Source organism: Anomaloglossus baeobatrachus, chromosome 11 (assembly GCF_048569485.1).
Source record: "Anomaloglossus baeobatrachus isolate aAnoBae1 chromosome 11, aAnoBae1.hap1, whole genome shotgun sequence".
NCBI classification, from domain to species: Eukaryota; Metazoa; Chordata; class Amphibia; order Anura; family Aromobatidae; genus Anomaloglossus; species Anomaloglossus baeobatrachus.
In genome coordinates this window covers 165,107,385-165,126,072 of record NC_134363.1, presented here as the reverse complement: position 1 = coordinate 165,126,072, position 18,688 = coordinate 165,107,385, and the positions used below count along the sequence as shown (strand labels likewise).

Here is an 18,688-nt window from a genome sequence, read left to right as displayed (position 1 = left end):
GTACAAAGAATCCGTGCACCTGACCAATGTGACGTGTGCCTTTCCTATAGCTATCCTAAATGCTGAGCTTTGCAGTTGCACAAAGACACTGATATCTAAGGGAGCAGGAGTTGGAATCACACCCTGGAGAGTAGAAGGACCAAAAAGGTCCCTTTGCCTCACATGAAAAGTCTATTGCTATTAACAAAATCTGTCTGCTATGTAATCTGAGAGCAGCATGATGCATGGGCAGAGAGCCTGATTCCAGCAATGTGTCACTTATTGGGCTATGTGTTGTTGTTTCACTATAATCAGTGTTTTATCAGAAGGAGATTATCACTCCAGTACTAGGTATCTCCTGCCTCTTAGTCCTCCTGCTCTGTGTAACCCCACCCACACTACTGATTGGACATTTTCTGAGCAGAAGCAGAACGCAGCAGCCAATCAGTAATGTGGGTGGAGTTATACAGAGCTCTGCACAGGGTCAGCAATGATCGGCTTTAGCAAAGTCGCTAATATGAAGACTTGTCCAACATTTCTGATATGCAAAGACATAAAAAAAAGCATAAAATAGCATGCACACAGCACACGGCCCGCGCCTTCTCCTTGTACTCACTGGCACATTCAGCCGTGCTGGCAGGCGGCTCTGTTCCTAGAGGAATAGAGAACTCTTCAAACGCATTGTATCTGCTATGAGGACATTTGTGTTTTTTTCTTTTGCTTTTTTGTATATACTAGTATTCATAATCACTAATATAAAACAATTCTGGATCATCCTTTCCTGTAGATTTGCCTTGTGCCGTTCCCCTGTTATACCTCCTAGAATATTTTTGAAGTAAATTGACAACTAGGCGGTACCACGCTTCTTGTCAAAGGGCGTGTCCCTATGCTGTGAGTACTGATTGGACAGAGGGAGAGTGTGCGGGGACACACCCCCAACTGTGAACCATGAGTTGCCAATTTATTCCGGAATTTTAAGGAGGAAAGATGTTGCTGAATTGATTTTTTTTTGTTCCCGTAAGGAATACAAAACTTTACTGGAATCGTCATGTCCGGAGAGCATAGATCGGGCGGTACAGAAGAGCTGCTCAGTTCTCTAGGCGGATTATGGCCTGATTATCCTCTAATCTGTCCGTGCACAGAGCTGATTGTTGATATTTAGCAGTCAATGTGCTATTATGGCGCCTTATCTGCAGGTAAAGCCTAGAAATTGACTACAGATACATGTCTGACACTGCATTACCTGTTGAATGCCTCCAGAGAATAAAGCGATGATCACACGAGATCCTCAGCTCCATTCATTGTCTATGGTACTGACAGATAAGTGAACACTAAGGGGTACTTTGCACGTTGCGACATCGCTACTACGATATCGTCGGGGGTTAAATCTAAAGTGACGCACATCTGGAGCTGGTAACGACGCCGCAACGTGTAAAGCCTAGATGCGCCGATAAACGATCGCAAAAGCGTCGTAAATCTGTGATGTGTAGCGTTGGTCATTTTCAGAATGTCGCACCGATAGGAGATACGACGTTGTTCCTCGTTCCTGCGGCAGCACACATCGCTGTGTGTGAAGCCGCAGGAGCGAGGAACATCTCCTTACCTGCCTCCATTGGCAATGAGGAAGGAAGGAGGTGGGCAGGATGTTTACGTCCCGCTCATCTCCGCCCCTCCGCTTCTATTGGCCGCCTGCCGCGTGACGTCGCTGTGACGCCGCACTATCCGCCCACTTAGGAAGGAGGCGGGTCGCCGGCCAGAGCGACGTCGCAGGGCAGGTAAGTGCGTGTGACACTGCTGTAGCGATAATGTTCGCTATCACAAGATATCGCATGTGCGACGGGGGCGGGGACTATCGCGCTCGGCATCGCTAGCATCGGCTAGCGATATGGCAGCGTGCAAAGTACCCCTAAGCCCCATGGAGAGTGAATGTGGCGGTGTGTGTTGCCCCCATCGCAGTCCCGTCAGTATGTACTGCTGGCCTGGAGTATAGGTGATAACTTTACATGTTATATGGAATAACCCTTTAACCTAACAAATCATTAACTATACTGTGTCCCAAAAAAGTTGTCAGTAAACACTTAACACAGCCAATGAGAGGACCCTGAAAATTGGCACTTTTGGGTGTTGGTTGTACATAATTCTTCCCTATCAGATTTTACATCACAAGTGAAAAATAGAGGGGTCATTCTGGGGGGCAATGTGTCTCCAGGTTAGGTCTTTTGCTGGTGCTAAAAACAAGCTGCAGTGTTGTATCTACCCCATACAGTAACTGTATGGATATGGTGTATTATTTGCAATGATACTCAGAATAGGCACTTACTTATGAACCCTCCAATGAGGTACCAAGCAGATTTAGGCAACTGATTAGCTCCCACTATTGAACCCTCCCATGAGGTAGCAGGAGGATTTAGAGAGCTGATTAGATCAGACTATTGGACCCTCCCATGAGGTAGCAGGAGGATTTAGAGAGCTGATTAGATCAAACTATTGGACCCTCCCATGAAGTAGCAGGGTAATTTAGAGAGCTAATTAGCTCACACTATTGAACCCACCCATGAGGTAGCAGGAGACTTTAGAGAACTAATGAGCTCACACTATTGAACCATCCCATGAAGATTTAGAAAGCTGATTAACTCCTTATTGAGCCCTCCCCTGGGGAACAAAGATACCAGTAATTTAGAGAACTGATTAGCTTACATTATGGAATATTACCCTGAGGTAGCAAGAGGATTTAGAGAGCTGATTAGCTCACACTATTGAACCCTCCCATGAGGTAGCAGGGTAATTTAAAGAGCAGATTTGCTCAAACTATTGGACCCTGCCATGAGGTAGCAGGAGAATTTAGAGAGCTGACAAGCTCAAATTACTAAACTGTCTCCTGAGGTAGTAATTAGCAAACTAATGAGCTCACACTATTGACCCCTCCCATGAAGATTTGGAAAGCTGATTAACTCATATTATTGAGCCCTCCCCTGGGGAACAAAGATACCAGTAATTTAGAGAGCTGATTAGGTCACATTATTAAACCCTACCCTGAGGTAGCAGGAGGATTTAGAGAGCTGATTAGCTCACATGTTTGAACCCTCCCATGAGGTAGCAGGAGAATTTAGAGACCTGATTAGCTTACTCTATTGAGCCCTCCCATGAGGTAGCAGGATAATTTAGAGATCTGATTAGCCCAAACTATTGAACCCTCCCATGAGGTAGAAGGATTTAGACAACTGATTACCTTAAACTATTGAACCCTTTTATGAGGTAGCAGAAATATTTAGAGAACTAATGAGCTCACATTATTGAACCCTCCCATGAAGATTTGGAAAGCTTTTTGACTCATATTATTGAACCCTCCCCTGAGGAACAAAGATACCAGTAATTTAGAGAACTGATTAGCTCACGTTATTGAACCCTCTTCTGAAGTAACAGGAGGATTTAGAGATATGATCCCACTGTACCCGCCCTGGAGTTAGCAATCGGAACCCTCCCCCGAGGTAGCAAGAATATTTATTGAGTTCACCAAAACATTCAGAAGAAACAATTATAAACTTTTCTACCATAAGTATGAAGGAAGAAAAACTTTGTGTGTTTTGAAGTGAAGCAGTCACCTATCACACCTCGCTGATTTTCTATAAATCAGACATTTACTCTCAGCTATAAAGCTGACAAAGCCCTACCACATAAAAGAATATAGCTCAGTGTATGTGCATCGGGATCCGGGGCAAAGAAAAAAGTAAGCCTTTGACTCAAGCCGAGAGCGTCATCCGCATTTTATCTTGTTTACTGGAGTAAGACATCATAAATCTCGCTTCTCTATAGGAGGCTTTTCATTCTTCATGAGAAAGCTTGGATGCAGCCATACTGTTCACAGAGTAGGACTTACGAAAAAAAAAAAAAAAAAAAAGCCCTGCAAGGATATCCGTCTACACCTTTCTGATTTGTATTCAATGGCTTTTCTGCTTTGGAGATGGCAAAAAAAAGAACCTTGAGCCAGAACCCTCCCGTAGTGACTTCTCCCGTGGCTGGAGAAGACTTTTCTTTTCTAGTAGATGAAAGGAAAAACTTGAAAAGAGGGATATACACACCGGTCACTTCTGGGGCCAATTCTGCCTTGGCACAGCCCAGTAAGACTGCAGCCACACTATACAAACTATTAAAAATAATTTTATATATATATACACAGCTTAGAACATTGTATATACAGTGTGTCCACGCATATCCTGTCCACCGCCATTAACTTGAGAACGGCGGCAGCTATAGGCATAGAAGTGGTGTCTAGGTATAGTAAAGTATCTATGCGCTACACAATGAAACCACCTATAGCGCCACCTGGTGGAAAACAACGGAGTTAGCATTTTTATCTCTAAAGCGGAACGAGATAAAGAACAAAAGTGAATTAAAAAATTGTAGGGCATCATCAATTCAATACGAATCGACACCTTGCATACAGAAATGCTATGATTAGAGCGTGTAAAACTCACAAGGCTGCGGACGTGAAGCGATGCCTCATGGAGACCTTCCTACAAGTCACTGGGTATGGTGGCTGTGTGGAGTGGCCTCCACGCTCACCTGACCTGACCCCATTGGACTTCTTTCTGTGAGGTCACATCAAACAGCAGGTGTATGCGACCCCTCCACCAACATTGCAGGACCTACGATGACGTATCACAGATGCTTGTGCAAACGTGTCACCTACCATATTGCACAACGTGCAGCAAGATACAGTATGCTGTCCAGAGGCCAGATGTGCATTGCAGCTGACGGGGGCCACTTTGTGCATCAAAGTTAAATGAGCGCCATATGTGTGACCAGCATTCAATGTTTTGGGAGGGTCATGGGTTTCATATCATAGTATTTCTGTATGCAAGGTGTCGATTCGTATTGAATTGATGCCCTACAACTTTGTAATTCACTTTTTTTCTCTCGTTCCGTTTTCAAGATAAAAATGTTAACTCCGTTATTTTCCACCAGGTGGCGCTATAGGTGGTTTCATTGCGTAGCGCATGGCTACTTTACTGTACCTAGACACCACTTCTATGCCTATAGCTGCCGCCGTTCTCAAGTTAATGGCGGTGGACAGGATATGGGTGGACACACTGTATAGTTACTACATTGCCAGAGCAATAGCCCAAAGGAATGATTCCCAGTGAGTCAATTGTAAGTCAGACGGCACGGACCGTTGGGCAATGACCATTGACTCATTGACCACTGGGTTCCAAAATTAAATAAGTATCATGGTAACGACACATTGCAAAACACAGTTGTTGTACCTGCACTATTATAATGGCTCTTAAAGAGGACCAACCACCAGGATTTTCGTATATAAAGTAAAGCCAGTGCTATACTGGCGCTATCATGCTGATTCTATACATACCTTTAGTTGTGAGATCGGATGTATAGTTTCTGAAATACATGCAAGTAATGTTTGTGATATGCACTTTTTTTTGATTGATAGGTGCAACAGAATATCTAATAAATGGGTTGAGTTTTGCTAGTTATTCCCACCCCTGTCTGATTTTCCTTCCTCCCCCTGTCTCTGTTATTACAGGGGTAAGGGGAGGAAGGACAGGCAACAGACAGGGGCGGGAATAACTAACAAAACTCGACGCACCTATTAGATATTCTGTTGCACCTATCAATCAAATAACAGTGCATTGCACAAACTTTACTTGCCTGTATTTCAGAAACTATACATCCGATCTCACAACTAAAGGTATGTATAGAATCAGCATGATAGTGCCAGTATAGCACTGGCTTTAGTTTATATATGAAAATCCTGGTGGTTGATCCTCTTTAAATAAGTTATTAATTGTTGCTTGAGTCTCCTCTCAGTCCCATGAGTGGGCGTCCACAGAGGATGCTCCTTCAGGTCTACATGTGCCAGGGTGGAGGTTCTACCCATGTAGAATATGCTTCCATTTGAGGTTATGCAATGATTATTCTGGAACATTTGTTGCATCTATGTACAAATATTTTTTGGATCGTACATTAACTAACCACTTTATGGAATGACAAATAATATTTGTCCATTTAGCATTACAAAACACAACGGTATACAAATTAGCCAGAATCCTGATGTCTCTCTAGTGCCGCTTTTAGATAGCTAACCTGTAAGTCAATGTCCTAAAATTTGATTTAATGTGGTTGTACCAGGTTTATAAGTTATTCCCTATCCTAGGGACAGGTAATAACTTTCCGATCACAGGGTACGATCTACCGATACTAAGAAATGGGACCCTGTGTGAATAGAGTGGTGGTCTATCATACACACCTCCGGTCAATTAATTCTCCAAAGATAGATGAAGGTAGGTGACCCCATTAAGAATGAATGGAGCAGAGGTGCGCATGATAGACCACCGTTCCAGTTCTCAGGATCAGTGGGGGGTCACATAAGTTAAACCCCCAACAAACAGGAATTTATCTCCTCTGATAGGGGTTAACGTTCAAACTTGGTACAATCATTTAAAGATATGAGTTATACATTAGTATACCACTGTTTCGGAGGACTTGCTCCTTGTCAGTACAGAAAAGAACAGGGTGGGGCCTGTATGGCCGGTGAAGAGGTCTTTGAAGCAGCTTAAAGGCAACTGACCCATTAAACCAGTAACTTCTCTGTTCTGTCGAAGTCACAACCTCCGAAAGAGCTGCCCCTAGATGGCTTTACCCAGTCAACCAGTACCGTGTCTGTCCTGAGGAAGTGACAACCTATGAAACAGCTGATTACAGATGGTTTTATCTATTCAGCCATTACCTTCTCTGTTCTGATGAGGTGACAACCTCTGAAACAGCTGTCTACAGATGATTTTACCCATTCAACCAGTACCTTCTCTGTTCTTACGAGGTGACAACCTCTGAAATAGCTGTCTACAGATGATTTTACCCATTCAACCAGTACCTTCTCTGTTCTTACGAGGTGACAACCTCTGAAACAGCTGTCTACAGATGATTTTACGCATTCAACCAGTACCTTCTCTGTTCTTACGAGGTGACAACCTCTGAAACAGCTGTCTACAGATGATTTTACCCATTCAACCAGTACCTTCTCTGTTCTTACGAGGTGACAACCTCTGAAACAGCTGTCTACAGATGATTTTACCCATTCAACCAGTACCTTCTCTGTTCTTACGAGGTGACAACCTCTGAAACAGCTGTCTACAGATGATTTTACCCATTCAACCAGTACCTTCTCTGTTCTTACGAGGTGACAACCTCTGAAACAGCTGTCTACAGATGATTTTACCCATTCAACCAGTACCTTCTCTGTTCTTACGAGGTGACAACCTCTGAAACAGATGTCTACAGATGATTTTACCCATTCAACCAGTACCTTCTCTGTTCTTACGAGGTGACAACCTCTGAAACAGCTGTCTACAGATGATTTTACGCATTCAACCAGTACCTTCTCTGTTCTTACGAGGTGACAACCTCTGAAACAGCTGTCTACAGATGATTTTACCCATTCAACCAGTACCTTCTCTGTTCTTACGAGGTGACAACCTCTGAAACAGCTGTCTACAGATGATTTTACCCATTCAACCAGTACCTTCTCTGTTCTTACGAGGTGACAACCTCTGAAACAGCTGTCTACAGATGATTTTACCCATTCAACCAGTACCTTCTCTGTTCTTACGAGGTGACAACCTCTGAAACAGCTGTCTACAGATGATTTTACCCATTCAACCAGTACCTTCTCTGTTCTTACGAGGTGACAACCTCTGAAACAGATGTCTACAGATGATTTTACCCATTCAACCAGTACCTTCTCTGTTCTTACGAGGTGACAACCTCTGAAACAGCTGTCTACAGATGATTTTACGCATTCAACCAGTACCTTCTCTGTTCTGATGAGGTGACAACCTCTGAAACAGCCATCTACAGATGGTTTACCCATTCAACCAGTACCTTCTCTGTTCTGCCGAGGTGACAACCTCTGAAACAGCTGTCTACAGATCATTTTACCCATTCAAACAATACCTTCTCTGTTCTGACGAGGTGACAATCTCTGAAACAGCCGTCTATAGATGGTTTACCCATTCAACCAGTACCTTCTGTGTCATGATAAAGTGACAACCTATGAAACAGCTGTCTACTGATGATTTTACCCATTCAACCAGTACCTTCTCTGTTCTGACGAGGTGACAATCTTTGAAACAGCCGTCTATAGATGGTGTTACCCATTCAACCAGTATTTTTTCTATTCTGATGAAGCAACAACCTCTAAAACAGCTGTCTACAGATGATTTTACCCATTCAACAAGGAGCTTCTCTATTCTGATGAAGTTACAACCTCTAAAACAGCCGTCTACAGATGGTTTACCCATTCAACCAGTACCTTCTCTGTCCTAACAAAGTAACCTCTGAAACAGCTGTTTCCAGATGGATGTACCCATTCAACCAGTACTTTCTCTATTGTGACGATGCAACAACCTCTAAAACAGTTGTCTACACATGGTTTTACCCATTCAACCAGTACCTTCTCTGTTCTGACGAAGTAGCAACCTCTCTAACAGCTGACTACAGATGGTATCTTACGTTTACATGATGTAAACAGGAATGTTCTGCAGACTACACAACAGCTGCAGGCTTATGTTGAGGACTGTGGCACTTTGTTAACTTACAGCTTTTTGAAATGCGTAGATCCTCTCTAGACTGTACTGTGTGACCTCTCCATATTGTTCACTTCTGTTGTCTTCCAGTAACCCCCCATTTTCATGAGGATATACATAATGGTTGTTCAATGTCCCAAGCAAACCACTTCGTTCCCCCGCAATCAGCAAACATTTGGAGGAAGAAAGATTAAAAATCTGCGCTGCCGTAAAAGGATCCAAATATAGGATGGAGATCGGAAGTGATTTTTATATGTCTACGCGTTTCAGGGTCACAAAAAGCTCCTTCCAGAGGACAAATCTTCTTTGTCCTGAATGAGGAGGTCTTTGTGGCTCTGAAACACGTAGATAAATAAAAATCACTTCCGATCTCCTTCCTGTATTTAGGTTCTTTTACGGCAGAACAGATTTTTACCCTTTCTTCCTACGAATGTTTGCTGATTCCTGGTGGGTCGGCTGCAGCCGTTTCATGCCATTATAGGGGTTGTGACTTTCACATTTCTAAGAGGTCAGCCTCTCCCTGTTTCTATATCAAAAACGAGTACTTCCGAGCACAAAACATAATAGTAATTCTCAATTATATATCATCTATCTGTACATTTTGCTCCTGAATTTCATGACTCCTTTAAAACACTGCAGCTCTTATGCCAACACATTTCATATCCTGAAAAAACCCTATCAGCATTTGTGTAACACAAAGAGCCAGATTCAGTGATGCAATGGATGTCATGGAAAGAAAGAAAGAAAAAGAGAGAGAGATAGAGAAAGAGAGAGATTGCAAAGAGGCACTTACGTGGATTTGAAAAATCTGTGGTTTTCCAAAGGGTGGCAGACAGATGAAGAGGAGAGAGATGGTTCGAAATAAAAGAGAATGCAAGTGAGATGGAGCCAAAGAGACAAGAAAAGAAAGGATGAACTTAAAGCAAATATGTAAACACACAACGTCATGGAATGAGACCCATATAATACCCCATTACGGTACCACCCTGCGGAAAATTTAGGCCAAAAACAGTAAATGCCCATGAGGAGATTAGTAAGAAATGGCTAAACATAAACAAGAAAAAATAATCAAAACTCACATATAACTGAAAATAACCCAGGAAATTAGCAAACAAAATCTAAGATTTGAAAGGTGGATTATAGAAAAAGACAGGATTCTCCCACCTTTTCTGAGATTACTCCTTAACACATCCTAAATCTGCCAAATTCCAACTTCTTTTGGGCTATTTTATCAAAAAATTGTCTCAACTGGAGTCCAAAAGTGAAAAATACAAATTCTATTACATGTTTCCGTGGGTGTACTAGGGAGATACATTCGTAATGATACAGTAGAAACTAACCAATGTATGCAATGCATAGCTAAGAGCTATCAGAGAGCAGATGTTTTTATTTTTTCCCCCTTTTTCCTTCTTTTTATACCCCCTTTTGGTTTTGGCTTATGCAATGAAATAAAAAAAAAAAATGCACCAAAAGTGCAAGTATGAATTTAGCCATAAAGGGGTATTTCCATCTTGACAATCCTCCTTCACTTGATACAACAAAAGAAAAAGGAACCAGCTCACCAATATCAGGTGTTCGGGGAAACCACTGTGTCCTCATGGAGGAAGCCCAGCAAGATCCGGAAAGAAGGGAAATATATACAGCGGACAGGCCAGGTAAAAGAAACTTCTTTATTCCAAATTTTTAAAAATACAATTGGCAGCAACAGCAGACATGGCACCGACAGATAACTTCGGGTGACCATTTGAGGTCACCCGAGGTCACCCGAGGTTATCTGTATCTGGCCGCTGGATATATTTTCCTTCCTTCACTTGATGGAGCACCAGACGTGATTGCGGCTTTGGTGTCGTTTTTGGAGGACAAATGTTTGGGATCGGTAGTTCACTCTTTGCACCAGCACCAGGGTGGAAGCTGTAGCCCTGGATCTTTTCCACGGACTTGCCGAATGTATGATGTCATTGGCTTGTAAGGAAGCATCCAGATCTCCCACGTTCAGGCTACTGGTGTGGAGAAGTTTGCTAACCTGCAAAGACCATTGACTGGACCCGAACATGCAGAAAGTAGCCGGCTATGGACCGAAACATGCAGAAGGTAGCCGGCTAAGGGACCAGCAAGGCCACAGAGCGGGCCAGATGGGAACAACCCTTTATGTGGATCAGTCGTTTAAATTCAGGAATTCAAATATCTTAATTATTAACATCTGAAGTCTATGAACCTCTATTTCAGGCTTTTCTGTTTATATATTAAAGAGAATGTATCATCAGAAAATGACCTACTGTTTGTATCAGGGTTTTTTCCCTATAATCTGTTTAAAAAAAGTGAATCCTGTAAGATCTTTTTTATGTAGAGCTGTTATTAGTCATTATACAGGAGGAGGAGGAGGTGAGCTGTGACATCACCTATTGTGAATGGTGGATCCTGTTTCATCTATTGTGTATAAAGGTGTTATCAGTCATTATACAGGAGGGGGAGGCGAGCTGTGACATCACCTATTGTCAATGGTGGATCCTGTTTTATATACTGTGTATAGAGGTGTTATCAGTCAGGTGGAGGAGAAGGTGAGCTGTGACATCACCTATTGTAAATGGTGGATCCTGTTTTATCTACTGTGCAGAGGGGTCTTACCAACGTTAAAAAAATACATTTAATATAAAAACCTGATTTAAACAGTGGGTCATTTTCTGATGATACACCAGCATTGAATTATCTCTGCATCATTGCGTAGTCCATAGTACACACATCATGAGTAGAGACTACAGTCTGTATAGCTATGGGATCAATGGCTCTGGTGCCTGTGAGACACATGATATATACAATATATACACACACAGCTCATTATAGCTCCAAATCTACTTACGGACAGGCTGAGTCAGAAACTCAAAAGGTAGGGATGACTCTCCGATCCCTTTGCCATTGATAGCTGACAGTCTGACCACGTAGGATGTTTCGGGCCTGAGACCTCCGATAGTGATTGCACTCTCTGAACTTTCTGCAAGCACAGAACATGAGTAAGGTTAAACAACGAGGAGCATTAGCATTTATAAGACCTCATTATAACTACTGGTGGAGGTAAAGGGGTTGGCAATTATTCCTATAGCGTAAGTAGTATTAAAACTAAAAAAAAATAAGTTCTGATAGGGTATTACCAGATGACACGAGTAATATATAAAATATATACACTCACCAAATGTGGTTGTGAATGTCACAACCACTGTTAAAGCATAAGATAATAGCGTCTGCCGCAGCCCCACGTGGATGAGCATTTAAACAGGAGAGAAGGGGTTAATGCAACGCTTCAGCCAAATGAAGATGTAGAGTTGTTGATAAATGAATATCTTTTTTATTTCATAGGTCTATGCGTTTCGAGGTAGAAACCTCTTCCTCAGGACCAGAATATCAACCTAGGTTGATATTCTGGTCCTGAGGAAGAGGTTTCTACCTCGAAACGCGTAGACCTATGAAATAAAAAAAGATATCAATTTATCAACAACTCTACATCTTCATTTGGCTGATGTGTGGCGTTAACCCCTTCTCCTCTCCTGTTTGAATGCCTATAGCGTAAGTAGGAAAGGTGGGGTGGTCTTCGCTACGTTACAATAGCATAAGAGACTATATTAGAGGTCTCACCCGACAGACTAATGTATAAGGGGGTCTCCTGACTCTTCCAGACAGGTGACGTCGAGGAGAAGGAGGACCCAGTATATACAATTATAGACTATTGATCTTTTTGTTCTCAGTGAGACAAGCCTCCGGCAAAGGAGTCTGACAGCGGCTCTCCCGTAGAGAACACAGGAGCGCTCGTAGGAGAAAATCATTCTTTTTATGGGGGCAACGGGGAACAAAACTGATCATTTATGGGGGCCTTCCAACTGTTGCAGAGAGGTGACTTCAAGGAGAACCTAGTATATAGAATTTCACACTGTGGATCCTTTTGTTGTCAGCGAGACAAGCCTTCGGCAAAGGAGTCTGACAGCGGCTCTCCCAAAGAGAACACAGGAGCTCTCTGAGGAGCCGACCATTGGGGGACGAAGCTGATGACCAAACGATCAGCCAAATGAGGATCAAAAAAGGTGAACACACAAAAAAATAGTCTTAAAATTACCATCCCGAGCACTAAAGTTAGAGGTTTGCCATGTCTCGGCGACCGTAGTTCTCCATTCTGCCTTGTATTTGAGGATGGGTACTCCACCAGTAGAGTCGGGTTCTTCGAACTCCACCATAGCAGTGCTCGAGTAAGACTCCACCCTGATGATGTTTGGCGATGAGGGGGTTTCTGCCCAAAACAAGAAAAAAGGATTTACAATTTTTCTTCAGAAAGTTTCATCTAAGAGCAAAAATTACAATATGGCCACCACAGCTTCATCCACAACTTTTGCTGGTCTCCAGTCTACTACCCCTCCGACGGTCACTCACCTGCTTGTACCAGAATGAACTCCGAAGACTCCTGCCCGACGCTGTTGATGGCAGTGCAATTATAGTTTCCAAAATCGCTCTCGGAGTCAGGGTTGATCTGTCGATGAAGGGAATTCGCTTCAGAATATGTCTGAACCCCACAACAATGTCTTTTCTACATTGGATTAAAGAGGTTATCTGACTTTTCCAATATTATATTTTTTGGCCTTGGTTTCTCAAATTTAGTTTTTTAAGGGAAGTCAGACACGACTCTGTTCACACTTGCCCCATGGTTTCTGGTTAGATTGGAAACCATTGCCGAGTCCATTGAATGAAAGTGTAATCAGTCAGGTTCTGATATTTTGTTGAGAAGTGATACCCTTCCAATTAAAAAATTCACCATTTGTGTGACCAACTCCCCACCAAAGAAAAAAATTAAAGGGAACCGGTCACCAGATTTGGTGACTATAAACTACGGCCACCACCAGTGGGCTCTTATATACAGCATTCTAACATACTGTATATAAGAGCCCAGGCCGCTGTGTAGAATGTAAAAATCACTTTACAATACTCACCTAAGGGGCGGTGCGGTGCAGAGTGGTCGGATGGGTGTCTCCGTTCTCCAGTACCGACGCCTCCTCTTTCGGCCATCTTTGTCCTCCTTCTTCTGAATCCTCGGTGCATTACGCGTCCTACGTCATCCACACTAGCTGGCATTGAGGTCCTGAGCAGGCGCACTTTGATCTGCCCTGAGAAGGGAAGATCAAAGTATTGTAGTGCGCCTGCGCGGGACCTCAATGCCGGCCGGTGTGGATGTAGGACACGTAATGCACCCAGGCTTCAGAAGAAGGACAAAGATGGCCAAAAGAGGAGGCGCCGCACCTGGAGAACAGAGACACCCATCTGAACAGTCTACACCGCACCGCCCCTTAGGTGAGTATTATAAATTGATTTTTACGTTCTACGCATGTGAAAATGCTGTGCATAAGAGCCCACTAGTGGTGGCCGCAGTTGTAGTCACCAAATCTGGTGACAGGTTCCCTTTATGAACCCGTCCACAGATGATCTACTGTAATGGTTGTACCTCGAGGCTACTGGCAAATGGAGTGTTGTAGATCTTGATGTTGGAGGAGTTGGAGCTTGGCAGAAGTACTCCATCCCTCAGCCAGGACACCCTTGCGGTAGGATAGGCGAGGACTTCACAGGTGATGTTAACTGGATTCCCCTCCCAGGTATAAATCACCACGGGACCTTTTATCTTGGGAGCATCTAAAAAAAATGTCATTAAAAGCATTTACTACAATTCGTCCATTAAATAAGACCAGATGGGCATTTACAAAATATTCAGGTTACAGTTGTGCAACAGTTTTCGGACGAATTCCGGTGTCAAACTTTTTTATTTTAGAACATTTTTTATTATATGGTGGATAGACATGATTTTTAAAGTGGATTGAACATAGGGGCTTGGACATCGTCGATTATTTATCTTAATATAAGCCCTAACAGTGAGGTACATTAATTATAGCAGTGCATGGCTGCTATAAAATGCAAAACATTTAATAATAGGTGCTTGTGTTGGATTTCAAGTATCTTACTTCATCAAGACCTTCCTAAAAAACGTCAGTCTTAATATCTTAACCCCTTCAGCCCCCGGGCGTTTTCCGCTTTTGCAGTTTGTTTGTTTTTTTTGCTCCCCTTCTTCCGAGAGCCGTAACTTTTTTATTTTTCTGTCAATCTTGCCATATGAGGGCTTGTTTTTTGCGGGACGAGATGTACTTTTAAAAGAAACCATACGTTTTACCATATAGCGAACTGGAAAACAGCAAAAAAAAAATCCAAGTGTGGAAAAACTGCAAAAAAAAGTGTGATTGCACAATAGTTTTTAGGATATTTTATTCACGGTGTTCACTATATGGTAAAACTGATGTGTCGGGGTGATGTCTGAGGTCGGTGCGAGTTTGTAGACACCAAATATGTATAGGTTTACTTGTATCTAAGGGGTTAAAAAAAATTCACAGGTTTGTCCGATAAAAGTGGCATACGTTTTGCGCCATTTTCCGAAACCCGTAGCGTTCTCATTTTTCGGGCTCTATGGCTCAGTGACATTTTATTTTTTGCGTCTCAAGCTGACGTTTTTAATGATACCATTTTTGCGCAGATGCTACGTTTTGATCGCCTGTTATTGCATTTTGCGCAAAACTTGCGGCGATCAAAAAACGTAATTTTGGCGTTTGGAATTTTTTTGCCGCTACGCTGTTTACCGATCAGATTAATTGATTTTACATTTTGATAGATCGGGCGCTTCTGAACGCGGCGAAACAAAATATGTGTATTTTTTTTAACCCTTTAATTTTCAATGGGGTGAAGGGGGGGTGATTTGAACTTTTAGGGTTTTTTTTATTTTTTAAAACTTTTTTTTTATTTTTTTTTTTATTTTACTAGTCCCCCTAGGGGGCTATATAGATCAATAATCCGATCGCTCTGCCATATCTCCAGATCACAGCTACAGAGCTGAGAACTGCAGATATGCTGCTTTACTCTCAGTGCTGGCACTATGCCCCGGCACTAAGAGAAAGTGACTCATGTTAGCTACAGGCGTCATCACATGACCCTGTGCTACCATGGCAACCACCGGAAGTCACGTGATCACACACGTCACTTCCGGTGGGGGCGGCGGTAAGTAAAAGTATTGGCCGCATGCATAAACATCTCGCTGCCAGACTTTGGCAGCTAGATGTAAGGGGTTAAAAATTGCGGGTGGAAGCGATTCCACTCGTAACATGCAGGAACACATGTCAGCTGTTGAAAATAGCTGATATGTGCGCGGATCGCCGCAACCTGCCCACGGCAGGGGGCGGGGATTAACCTCACACGATCCATGACGGATATATCCGTCATGGGTCATGAAGGGGTTAAAGGCTGTCACACTGTAGAGGGATCAGTTTTATTCTCATTTTCACAAGGAAAGACTAGAAGCAATGGGATGAAACTGATGGGGAGGAGACACAGATTAGATATTAGAAAAAACTTTTAGACAGTGAGAGTGATCAACGAGTAGAACAGGCGGCTACGAGAGGTGGTGAGTTCTCCTTCAACGGACGTCTTTAGAAAGAGGTTGGATGGACATCTGTGTGGGATGATTTAGAGAATCCTGCTTTGAGCAGGGGGATGAACTAGATGACCCAGGAGGTCCATTCCAACTCTAATATTCTATGATTCTATGATATCTGCAAGGTTTCCTTCACACGTCAGTGATTCCGGTACGTATGTTGCTTTTGTTACACATACTGGAATTATGGACATACGCATACCCATTAAAATCAATGGGTCTGCGCACACATCAGTGATTCCTCATTGACCGTGTTTCCATGTGGTGCACACGCGTGTCCGTGTGTTCCGCACAGAGATAAGTCCGTTTTTCTCTGGCATCACTGATGTCACACGGACTGCACAGTGATGTGATCCGTGTGACACGTACCAGAGAAAACAGGTGTCTTTGAAATAAAATGATTTTTTTACTCATCTGCCTCCAGCGCTGCTGTCTCTGGCCGCTGCTGTCTTTTGCTTCCAGGCCAGCTAATTATGCTCATTAATATTCACTGCACTGAGGACCCGGAAGCAGCAGCAGAGGGGAAACAGCGGCGGCCGGAGACATCAGCACCACGGAGAGCAGGGATAGGTGAGTATAGGAGTGCCTAATCTCCATGTATTATCACGGATAGCACACGTAGTGCCAAGATCACAGCACATGGAGAGCCAAATGCATCTTTAACAAGTCAGTGAAAAACGTGTGTGTTTTTGACTAATGTGTGAAAGAGGCCTAACACTGACAGAAGGGAGTGGGGAGCGGAAGACCTGAGAAAATCTGACAGATTTGTAACATTTTTGCAGAACACTCAGCTAGAACTTACAGATTCTCACCAGCAGTAAAATGGTCAAAACAATATAATGATGACTATTGAGAAAGTTTCTTACAATGAATTTAGGAAACAAATGAACAATAAAAAAAATTCTATAAAAAAGGTGTACATAATCTCTAACCACAATCAGCATCATGGAATAAAAGCAAAGTTCAACAGTGCAGAAAGTACAGAGCGCTCGCACAGCAGGACAGTACAGCGAGGTTAGACATATTGTTTACAGGGCATAGTAATATTACCGTAAGAGAACGTTGTCTCATCCTCCTGCATTATAAAGGATACCGCCAATCTACAGCTTCTTATTATTATTCACCCAAGTATGTTTGACTCGCAAACGCTGCAGAACTTCAGAGAAAAACGTGAAATACTTTAAGAACAGTCGGAGACCGGGCCGGATGACAGACTAGTTGGACAGGTAGCACGCCAGCAACTTCTCCCAGCCTTTACTGTACATGCATGCAGGGAGAGACCTGTCAGTCAATGGGAGTGGGCGAGGAGAAGCCACCGTGACCGCTTCCTCTAAACGGGTTTTCCATCTTTACGTTTTTATATTTCTACAGCCCCCCCTCATACATATTATACTAATGTCAACCAAACCTTCCGATATCAACGGGTTTGGACAACAGTCTAATGTGTTTTAGGGGCCCTGCATAATTGATGCTCATGGGAGTTAGAGGGGTTGTTCACTAATTTTACATTGATGGCCTATTCTTAGGATATACATGTCTTATCCCCTGGAGATAAAAAGGAGCGGAAGGTCCACAATTGGAGATGCCTGATCCGTAAAGAGTTTATCCACTACATTTACATTGATGGCCTAGCCTTAGGATAGATCATTAATGTCTGATCCTTTTTACCGATGCGTTTTTGCTGCGGATGCGTTTTTGTGCGTTTTTTGCGGCGAAAAACACAGCATTTTTGAGAAGTGCAAAAATGTCCTAGTGCGCACATACCCATACAGGCCAGATTATAGAAGGTTGAGCAATCTACTGATGGCTGCTGGATATCACCAGATGGCACTAATCACTGCTGAATAGCACCAGATGGCACTGATCTCTGATGCATGTCACCAGATGGCACTGATGACTGCTGGATGGCATCAGATGGCATTGGTCGCTGCGGGATGGCACTGATCACTGCTAGATGTCACCAGATGGCACTGATCACTGCTGGATGGCATCAGATGGCACTGATCACTGCTGGATGTCAACAGATGGCACTGATCACTGCTGGATGGCATCAGATGGCACTGATCACTGCTGGATGTCACCAGATGGCACTGATTACTGCTGAATGGCACTAGATGGCACTGATCGCTGCTGGATGTCACCAGATGGCACTGATCGCTGCTGGATGTCACCAGATGGCACTGATCACTGCTGGATGGCACCAGATGGCACTGATCACTGCTGGATGTCATCAGATGGCACTGATCACTGCTGGATGGCACCAGATGGCACTGATCACTGCTGGATGTCATCAGATGGCACTGATCACTGCTGGATGTCAACAGATGGCACTGATCACTGCTGGATGGCATCAGATGGCACTGATCCCTGCTGGATGTCACCAGATGGCACTGATTACTGCTGAATGGCACTAGATGGCACTGATCGCTGCTGGATGTCACCAGATGGCACTGATCGCTGCTGGATGTCACCAGATGGCACTGATCACTGCTGGATGGCACCAGATGGCACTGATCACTGCTGGATGTCATCAGATGGCACTGATCACTGCTGGATGGCACCAGATGGCACTGATCACTGCTGGATGTCATCAGATGGCACTGATCAC

The 18,688-nt window shown here is 43.3% G+C and overlaps 1 protein-coding gene across 6 annotated transcripts in view; it reads right to left on the bottom strand.

Moving 5' to 3' along the window:
* Positions 1-18,688, bottom strand: part of NCAM1 (neural cell adhesion molecule 1) — a 490,562-nt gene that overhangs the window by 73,826 nt on the left and 398,048 nt on the right. For all 6 annotated transcript variants that reach the window (XM_075328365.1, XM_075328368.1, XM_075328367.1 and 3 more), the window contains 4 exons: positions 14,056-14,240; positions 12,993-13,089; positions 12,682-12,852; positions 11,437-11,568 (listed from right to left, as the gene is read on the bottom strand). In XM_075328365.1, the coding sequence (XP_075184480.1) occupies positions 11,437-11,568; positions 12,682-12,852; positions 12,993-13,089; positions 14,056-14,240 (585 nt within the window). The remainder of the gene's footprint in view (positions 1-11,436; positions 11,569-12,681; positions 12,853-12,992; positions 13,090-14,055; positions 14,241-18,688) is intronic.